This window comes from Pipistrellus kuhlii, unplaced genomic scaffold (genome assembly GCF_014108245.1).
Source record: "Pipistrellus kuhlii isolate mPipKuh1 unplaced genomic scaffold, mPipKuh1.p scaffold_m20_p_7, whole genome shotgun sequence".
NCBI classification, from domain to species: domain Eukaryota; kingdom Metazoa; phylum Chordata; class Mammalia; order Chiroptera; family Vespertilionidae; genus Pipistrellus; species Pipistrellus kuhlii.
The window spans coordinates 75233389-75243874 of NW_023425573.1; the positions used below are offsets into that span (position 1 = coordinate 75233389).

General features: G+C 53.2%; 1 protein-coding gene across 1 annotated transcript; it reads right to left on the reverse strand.

Annotated features, from left to right (window-relative positions):
- Positions 1-4625: 4625 nt before the first annotated feature.
- Positions 4626-10221, reverse strand: TMEM185B (transmembrane protein 185B). Its single transcript, XM_036421464.2, has one exon. It carries the CDS (start codon positions 9742-9744, stop codon positions 8692-8694), a length of 1053 nt encoding a protein of 350 aa, XP_036277357.1. The 5' UTR covers positions 9745-10221; the 3' UTR covers positions 4626-8691.
- Between the last annotated feature and the right edge of the window lie 265 nt (positions 10222-10486).

Below are 10486 nucleotides of genomic sequence, written 5' to 3' on the forward strand. Positions count from 1 at the left end.
TCACTCCAACACATAAGATGGCATCCCCAATGTGGTCAAAGATGGCTGCCCCTATGTGGGCACAAGATGGCCACCACAAGATGGCCAGCAGGGGAGGGTAATTGGGAGGGATCAGGCCTACAAGGTAGGACAGTTGTGGGCGAACAGACCAGCAGAGGAAGGCAGTTGGGAGGGACCAGGCCTGCAAGGAAGGGCAGTTAGGGGCAAACAACCTGGCATGGGAGTGGTTAGGGGATGATCAGGCTGGCTGGCAGGCAGAAGTGGTTAGGGGCAATAAGGAAGGCAGGCAGGTGAGTGGTTGGGAGCCAGCAGTCCTGGATTGTGAGAGGGATGTTCCAGATTGAACAGGGTGCAGGCTGGGCTGATGAACCCCCCCACTCCTGTGTATGAATTTCATGCACCAGGCCTCTAGTTGTTTAATAACATGCTATTATTTATCCTCCATGTATTTGAGTTGTTGTTTTTTTGTTTTTTGTAGTTGATTTCTAACTTCATGCCATTATGATCTGAGAAGGTGCTTGGTATGCTATCAATCGTCTTGAATTGGTGTAGACTTGTTTTGTCCTAAGATGTGGTCTATCTTTGAGAATGTTCCATGTGCATGTGAGAACAATGTATCCTCTGTTGCTGTGGGATAAATGTTTTCTCACTATTAGATCCACCTGATCTAGGGTGCCATTTAAAGCCTGTTTCCTTCTTGATTTTTTATTTTTTTGGTCCAGGAATGTTAGGGGTTTTAAAGTCCCCTACTACAACTATATTGTCAATCTCTCCCTTAAAGTCCAACAAGAGTTATTTTAAAGTATTTGGCTGCTCTTACTTGGGTGCATATATGTTTGCAAGGGTTATATTTTCTTGATGAATCATTCCCTTTAGTGTGATTCTTTCATTTGGGGGTTGTTTCTTTGTCTCTTTGTACTTGCCTCCCAGTCTTTGTGGGGTGGCCTTATGCAGAAAGTGTCTTGAGGGGTCCAGTGATGCAGTCTCTTTGTTGACCTGCACTGGATGGTTTAGGAATGCCCCCTGTGTGCACTGTTTGGGCGCTCCTGCTGTAAGTGGGACTTGATTGTTGATGTCCCATTTGTGGGGGGGATCTCCCCTCTGACATGCTGACAGTGAGGCTCAATCCCAACACCGAGGTGCCAGCTGTTATATAGGTGCTGACAGAACAGAACAAGACAAAGCAGGACCAAACCAAAAACACCAGTAAAATCAAGCCACACAATGCAACAACAACAACAGGAAAGACTAAGAAGGAAATAGATGATAAAAGAAAGCAAAAATGAAGAGAATACTAAAAAACACACGTGACCAAAGACTTAGGGGGAGATAAAGAAAAGCAAAGAAAGAAGAAAAAATGGCTATATGGAAGCAAAGAGGACACTAAAAGAGCAAGTATAGGAAGAAAAAAGAAAGGGAAACAAAATAAATGAGTAATAATTAATTCAATACATAGTAGTAATGGATATATTAAGATATAGAAAAAAGTAAAATGAAAAAATGAGGGGAAAAAGAGAAAAATAAAATAAAAATTAATAATAATGAGAAGAGAGAAAAGGAGAATAGAATCAAAGAAAAAAGAGAAACTAGAGATATGGAAGAAAAAAGAGAAAAAGAAAAAATTAGGAAAAAACAAATAACAACTGCGGTGGGCATTTTCTCTATTTTCCGTGTCCATCAGGTTTCTGAGGGGAGGAGCTGGGGATTAAGAAATTAGAGAAAGAGACAAGAGGCAGAAATAGATTAATCAAGCTGGGTGCTAGGTCGGCACCATCTCTCTGATGGAGAGGCAGTCACACAGACAACACAGCACATTTACTGATTTCCAAAGGGGAAGTTTAAGGTCAAAAGGAGTTTTGGGTGTGCCCAGGTCCTATTCACCAAGATCTGGGTAAGCTCTTTTTTTTTTTTTTTTTTTTTTTTTTTGTATAAGGACGAGATTTATCATATCAAGGCATGGGCAAGTCAAAGTACTATTTGTTCCTCATTCCAAGCACATGGATAAAGATAAGAAATCAGTACTGATAACAGGACTCTGCCAGTGCCCTCTGGCTCAGCTGATAAGAATTAAAAGAATGTCCATGTGCCTTCTCAGGCGGCTCTCTACAAACAATAACAAAAAAAGACACACACACACACACACACACACACACACACACACCTTGAGCCATCATCCCCTACACACACACACACACACACAAAAAGCCCCCCCCCCCCCCCCCCCCACACACACACACTCACCAAAAGACAAAACTACACATACCGTATTCATGCACTCTGAAACCTCTGGGTCTGCTGTCCATGGGGCCCGTTGGGGTTTGCTCTGATGTTGAACCTGGTTCAGTGACTATCCCGGGCCTCCTGGGAGCCTCTCTGGGGCAGGTGAAGGTGCGTCTCTGTCCCTTCCTGGCCCTGGGGAACCTGCTTGAGGACCAATGAGGTGAAGCCCCTCGTAGTCCAGGGGTTGGGACCCCTTAGCACAGAGGCTGGCCTGCCTGAGTCTCATGCCTTGGTTGTCCATTCTGAGCTGCTCTCCCTTCCCCCACGGAGCTGGGCTCTGCTTGGTGTCCTGGTCCCCACAGCTTCCACCCAAGAAGGCCCTTCAAACCGTTCAGGGTGGTGTGGTCTCTTCGCCAGCGGCAATCACTTTCAGAGGAGGCCCTGCAGGTGGGCCCCCAGGATGGGCTGCTTGCACCCCCTCTGTCTGTGAGAGCACAGTGAGAGGCGGCCTCTGCAGTCCAGGGAGAGCATGCTCCCCAGAACCTGGTCACGCTGGCACCTGACCACAGCCTTCCAGCCCCTGGACGGTGAGACTGCATTTGCTTAAGTCACCCAGTTGGTGGCATTTTGTATGGCAGCCTGAGCTGACTGACACGGGTTTTGGCACAGGGCTGCCTGTCATTTCCCCTTGTGGTGTGCGGTTGCACCTTCTATTCTGGGCCTTTCCTTCCCACGGATCCCCGGGGTGGGGAGGATGCCATCAGTGGGCACTGGGCACCTTGCACACCCTGTCTGAAAGTCCCTCTCACCTGCTAAGACTCCTCAAGCAGGGTCCACAGTCGCTGGAGACTCAGGGACATCCTAGGCAAGGCCCTGCCCCCACTCCTGGATTCTGCCTGAAGCCTCTTGGGATAATGAGGATCCCAGACGGGACACCTTATTATCCCAAAGATGTGCCAGCTCTCGGGCGGGTGCTTGATGTGTTCAGAGCCCCTGAGTCACAGCGTGCACCCCTTGGGTGGGGCAGAGTCCGGCCTGGTCCTCAGGGTAAACAGGAGGCCAGGCTCAGGTGTGCTGTCCCAGGGGACAGGGGCCGGTCAGAAACTAAGGACCAAGTGGAGACTGAGCAGAGCCGGACGGAGGGCAAGCCAGGCCTTGAGAAAGGTCCTTAACTGATGTCCACACAACTAGACAGCACCGCCCCCACCCCACCAGGGAGTCCTGGCATTCAACTTGCTGGATGGTGGGAAGTCAGGGTTCCGGGCACAGGTCAGGGCAGCCCTGCTGGGTACCAGCACCGGCCTGGGGCCACTGCCACACACAGGAAGGGGCCAGACTTTGTTCCCATTGGTGGCTGGCTACCCAGCGAGTGTATGAGTGGTGGGCGCAGGCAGAAAACTGGCTTCCTGAAAAGGTCACACTCAGCACAAGGCTCTGAACTCCCCGCACCACTGGCTGCCCTGGATCAAAGCCGGGAAAGGCGGGGTCAAATGCCAGTGGTGGAGAGGGAAGGGACTTCACCAGAATGCCCTCTAGCTGGGGAGTCAGTGTCGGGGAGGATGGGAGGGCTGGCGAGTGTTCGGTGGGGCGGTCCTTGTCCAGGAGGGTGGGCCCTGTTACCGGACAAGCAGGGGTTGGGGTGGGACAAGAGAAGCAATAGACCATGTGACCCCGGTTCTGCACAGGAGTGCGGCTGATGCCCCAGGAGGAAGCATGAGGCCCCTCGGGGTGGGGCTGGGCCTACCACAGGGTGAGCACGGTGACAGGCACAGGGGAAGTGTGGAGGCAGAGGCCTGGAGCGGAGCCCTGGCGCTCTGAGCTGCTGTTACGGAGGCTCTAAAACCACTTCCCCTCTCTGCCCCTCTGACGCACTTAACAAGCAGGACATCCTGAGAACAGAACAAGGGTGGCCAGCAAGCTTAGGCTAGCATTGTCCACTCCGACTTCCTCTTGGCAGCCCCAGCCCCTTCGGGGGGCCTCAGGGGAGCGTGCTGCTGCTGCAGAGGGAAGGCTCTGGCCAGGCCAGGCCGCTTCCTTCCAGGTGAGGCTGGAGGAGACACCGCAGGCCCAAAGGGCTCAGGGCCAGGAATGAAGGTGTGAGCTGCCCGCTGGGTTACATCAGCCACCCACCCCGCGGGCATGCCCTCTGCCGGACAACGGGCAGTCTCTCAGAGAAGCCGCCTGCGATCAAACTGCGGCCCATTACTTTTTCTTCCCTGCCGTCATGGACGTTAACATGTTTCATCAACTTTAAGTTCTCTTCTCTTTCCTCCACTACAACCCAGGACAGGAGTGCCCAAAGTTTTGGTCAAAGGATCTCTTCAACACTCTTAGAAATTGTTGAGGGCTTCAGTGAGCTTGTTTATGTGAGTTATATCAGCATTTACCATAGAAATTAAAGCCAGTAACCTTAAAAAACGTATTACCTCATTTAAAAACAATCTATTACATAGTCACTTTATATAAAATTTAAAAGCCAAACTTTCAAAAACAAAAGCAGTGAGCGGAAGAGTGGCATTGGTGTGCATCTCTGCGAAGCTGTCACGTCTGGCTGACGGGGGTTGCACTGTCTGCCCATGTCCTCGTCGGTAAATACAAAGGTCAGCTCCTGCCAAGCGGAGTTGGGGGAGGGCTGTGTGGCCTCCCAGGTCCTTGGCCCGCACAGGCGGCGTGCGGTGGCAGTTAGCGTTAACGTACACATTCTAGAACACAGCGAGGACCAGGACAAAGCCGGAGGGAGGCCCCTCTGAACGTCCTCGGTCAGGAGTTGGGTGAAGTAGTTGATGAAGCAGCTCGGATTGTCTCCCTTCTCCCTTCAGGAAGGGACAAGCCTGCTGTCACAGGCCAGCTGTAGCACACTGGGTGGGCCAAGATTTTTGACATGTGACACACATAGCATCCAGCCAGCCAAGGGGCTCAGGGTAGCACACTCCGTCCTTGTCTGTGGTTACCCAGCATCTGGACACCCTCCTTTATTGAAAATCCTCTGCTGAGCATGTTCCGTAGAGTCCTGCCTCCCCCGGAGCCAGAGACGCCAGATCCTCTCTCCCCGTGCTCCAGAAGCTGCAGCACGAACGCATTCCTGAGGCTTCCCAGTCATGTCCCCCGTCCGGGAACCTGTCCCCCGTCCGGGAACCTAAGCTTGGCGCGACTACAGAGGAATGCCTGGCGGCGGGTGACACCGGGTGCTTACTATTCAGGTGGCAGTGCCATGTGGCATCCTCTCCAATGGTCTCCGAGGGACGGCCTGGCCTGGCTGCACGTCTCTCCATCCCTGTGCTCGCTGAGCAGGACCCGACTTCCTCTCGGTCTGAGCCACCCGGACCCCCTGACAGCGTACTTAAGCTGGGCCTGTTGTGTGCCACCCGGACCCTGGGGAGGGCGGGCTGAGGCCTCCCTTCCTCATTTAGGGTGCTGCCCGGCCTGTCCAGACTGCTGCTTCCGTTTCCCGGGGCGCCTCTGCCCAGCTGGTGTCCCTGTGCCCAGGCTTGCCCTTTTAAGTCATCTTGCAAGCCCTCCATCCTGCAAGCCCTGGGCACAGCACCGCCATGAAACTGGTGTGGTGCCTCCTGTACCTTCCTGTCTACAAAGGGGACTGAATGCAGGGTCTTCCTTCTCTCATTTCAAACCTACCCCCGGGCCTCACGGCTACTCTTCTAATGATTATTACAGCACGAATCAATTCACTTCCAGAATAAAGGATGCTTGTAAAACGGGGAAAATCATTCATAACCAACCACAAACTTTTTCTTCCATCTTTAAAACAATCTTGCAACATCTGTGCAGACTACATCTGTGCCTTGGGTTTGTACTGTCCCACTCTACCGAGGTTGGCCTTGGCCTTTGCTTTGGCCAAAATGCACGCACTTGACACACATCACCTGGGAGCAGGGCTCCATCTTTGCCTGCAGGGTTTGGCTAGGCCTCTTGTGCTTCTGCGGGAAAGAGCATGCCCCCAGGAATGCTGCCCCTTTGCCTGGGACCTGGACTCGAGTCAGGGATGCCTGTGGAGGCCGAGGCCAGACCCACAGCCTGCAGCCCAACTGCTGCAGCCACCCTGCAGACCTAGCGTGAGAGTTTGTCACTGTGGGCCACTGACATTTTTGAGGATATTTTCCCGCAAAATATGACTAATATGTAGTCATAATACAAATATAACTAGTACAAGAGAAACCAGTTACAGAATCTGACACATGCTAAATACTGTGAACAGTCAGAGGTGCGTGGCAATTAGGTCAATCCCCAGGCACAGCTGAGACTGTAAATTTGCAGACTAAACAACTCTCTTCAACACATCACTCCCAGGTTACTCAATGGTCCTGAAGCAGGAGAGAGGCCTGACCCCGGATGACCCAGCTGCCGGAGAAGGCTTGCAATTACCCTCAGGCACAGGCTCTCCAACAGGAAGCCACCTTGGGGTAGAGCAGGTAAGGCAGGTCAGGTTCAGAGAGATTGTTCTAGATCCCAACCAGCCCCTGGCCTGACACTGTAGTCAGGAGGGACTGGGAATCCCACTGTTGCCCCCACGTCTGCCCTCAGATCTCTCCAGAAACCTGTCCTCCACTCCTCGACCTTACTGAGGTCCATGTCAGAGATATTACCTGGGGATGGAAGATCAATCAGGGGACACTGGGGTCCGGAAAACAAAAATGGGACTGCAGTTCCGGGTGAAGATCACCCCCGGGGCAGCAGCGTCCTTCTGCGCGCTTTGCATGCCTGCTCTTGGCCTGTCACCTCCCACAGGTCAGCTGCCAAATGAGCCCTACTTTCTTGTCGCTTCTAATTGCATCCTTAGTGCATGTGGCAGCCAGATTTGAACAGCTCTCCACCGTATCTGCACTTCCTAACACCAGAGTAGGTAGGTAGGTAGGTCCTCAATGAATATCTGAAAAAAGGAATGAATGAATCCTTGCTTACGATGTTAGATCCACTGCTGCCCAGGCCCGCTTCCCACATGGACAGCTGGTGTGAACGGACAGCGTGAGCATGCAGGCGGCCTGGGCTCAGGTCTGGCTGACTGAGCTGAGCTGTGGAGCCTCAGGCTTCAGGTGCCCAGGGTCCCAGGGTCGGCTTTTGTAGCAAACATGTCCCCTCACCAGGTAACTCAGTTACATAATTCACAGGAAGCACAATTTTGATTTTTACTAAGGTGCTAATAAAAATGAATTTCCTCCAGTCTTCTCCCCAGTAATATTACCAATACTCATCTTTATTTTACCTCCTTCTGAAAGTATTTACTTGTTCTCAGTCACAACATTACGCTCCCAGGATCTGGCTTTTGCCTTCTGATTCTCTGGTACATCACCCGTACTTACAGAAATATTATGCTTTCTTTAACCTGAAAAATTACTTCTCTGTGCTGATAGATCAAAAAATTTAGACCTTATTACTGTGATCCTGTTGGCCATTTCTGGTTGAAGCCACTGTCTCAAGCTTTCAATGACAAGCAATACTTTATGGTCGATGAATACTGTAAAATTCTTAGAAATGGACCAACCACTTGCTTACTTCGGGAGTTTCTGAACAGTTGTTACTACCTGTGTGGGGAAATTCAAGGTGTTAATTGTCACCTTATGATCTGGTGCTACACTGGAGCATGTCACTTGTTCTGAGAGAGAATTTAAAACTGTAGAGATTGGGTCACCTAACGCCTGAGTATTAAGATCCTTGGGATTTTAAACCCCTATGTTCACGCCTGGTACTTTGATAGATCCCACATTGGGTACATATTGATGGTTTAAGCAATCTTTAAGAATATCACAATAGACATGTATCTTTAAATATAAACTTAAAAAATACTTTAACATAACACGTTGTACTGCATAGAACTAGAATTCAACACATTACAGTGCTAAAATAGTCATATAAATATCATATACATGGACTCACTGCATTAAACTATTTCATCTAGTAGGCTATCAAAGACTAGTATCAATAAACTCCAAAGAAAAAACGACTTTAACAGTAGGAACACTAAAAATAACAACCATGAGGTTTATAAACAGCTAATGGGAGAGAGAAGCATTTACATTTGCTTTCAATTTTGTCCCAAGAGGCACAATCTGAAATACAATTTTAGGCTAGCAGTGTATAAAAATACTTTTTATAACAATACGTTTGATAGGTGTAGTACCCCTTTAAAAAAGCCTTAGCTGTGTGATTATCCCACTTGAGGACCTACTAAAACAAGTTAACTTACTGCTCCCCATGGGCTCTTCAAGCACCAATCAGGGAAGCAAGTTTTCTCACACGTCACACACCATACGTGTCACCGTATTTCCAATAACCCCCTACCCATGGCATACACTGTGAGTCCCCAACGGGCATCCATCTCAAGGCATGAGATGACGGTGTTTGGAGCCTGTTTTCAGTTGTGGGATTGGGATGGATGAAAAAGAGGCAAAAGGTAGGCAGGCTTTGGGTGTGTTATGTATGGTTTCTACGTATTCATGGACACCCCCCCAGAGGGGTTTAATCTGGCATATCGATATTTAACTTGGGGGGTGGGGGAACGTATTTCCCAGGGCTCTGGGTTATAACTACCCTGGCTTTCTTGCCAAATATTGGAGCAATTTTAGGAGCATCTGGAACCGACGTTTCTTCGGGATCTTCGCTATCTTCATGATGGAGGTCGTATGAAATGTTCCCATATTCTCTCAAAAACGGGAAGATTTCCAGCAGAAACTGACAGAAATCTCTGCGAATACCAAACCACCAGTGGTTGCCCCCCTTCCGCCGAAAGGTCGTGGCCATCAAGGTTATTAAGGAAAGCCAGAGCGGGACAAAGATGGAGATGTAAGAGAACGTGTTGTGGCCATCCAGTCTGTGGACCAGCAGGACCTCAAACGTGAGCAGCGGCACGACAATGGTGACCCAGCTGATGGCCATGGTCACGTGCGTTCTCCGCTGCTCGGCCACCACGTCCAGGGACCGCAGGAACAGGAGGGACCAGACGATGTAGTAGAGGACCACCAGGCAGAGGAAGGACATGAGGATCCAGAGGGGCACGAACACCACCAGCCAGGGCCAGTGGATGATCCTGTCCAGCCGCAGGGCGATGAAGATGAACTGCAGGATGTTGACGGAGCACAGGATCTCCAGCTCCAGGGACCGATCGTGCCGGAAGCCCCACACGCAGGCGGCCACGGACACGGGGGAGACGAAGAAGAGCGGCATGAAGACCAGCAGCCAGAAGTGGGTGCCCCGCTCCACCCGGTCGCACACCAGGACCTCGAACATGAGCAGCAGCAGGTGGATGCCCACGGCGATGAGCATGGCCTTGAACTCCACGCAGGTCTCCCCCTCGGTGCGGTAACGGGGGTTCCGGGCCCACACGCCCGCGCCCACCGAGGCGCCCGCGATGACCAGCAGCTTCCACAGCCATATGGGGGCGAAGACGGCCCAGTAGCTCCACTGGATGACGCCGTCCAGGCGCAGGGGCAGCAGCACGGAGAAGAGCAGCAGGCAGGCGTAGATGAGGAACTTACTGGGGTTGAAGTCCTGGAACAGGCCCCTGGGGTTCATGGCGAGGCCGCCGCCGGTCCGCCCGGGGCCGCTGCTCCGCTCCGCTCGCCGGCGCCGAGTCTCCCCGCTCCCCGGGGCTACCGGCTTCCCCGCCCGGCCCGCGTCGCCGGGGGCGGGCGGCGGCTGGGGGCGGCCGGGCCGAGGTGGCGACCCGCGGCGCCGGAGCACGTGGCGCGGTCACGTGGCGGCGGAAGCGCGGGGGCGGGGCGTGCGCCCCCCGCTCTGCCGCGACCCGCCGCCCGGGCTGCGCGGGTCCAGGAGCGCGGCGCCGCTGTGGCCGCGCCGCCGCCCGCCTTCACTCCATACCTGCTCCCAGGGGGTCCTGCGCTGGCGCCGGCGGGGATGGAGGCGGCTCCGGCTGGGGCTCGGCGCGCTGCTGACCCCGCAGCCGGCCCGTTGGCAGCGAGCGGGCCGCGACCTCAGAGACGCTTCCTGGTGGAGCCAGAGCCGCGAGGCGGAGTGAGCTCACATCCTCCCGGCTGCTCGGGGGCGTGGCCAGGCGGGGCGTGACCGGAGGCGTGGCCAGGCGGGCCGTGGCCGGAGGCGTGGCCAGGCGGGGGCGGGGCGGGGCCGGAGGCGTGGCCAGGCGTGGCTGGGGCGCACAGGAAGTCCGTGGGTGCGCGGCCGCCTAGGGCGCGTTATTCTTGGCCGCGAGGTGGCTCCAGAGCCGGGAGCGCCGAGGGGACCTGCGTGGGCGCGAGTGCAGCTGGAGGAGTGGGTGCGGGTGCCTGTGTGGGTGTGG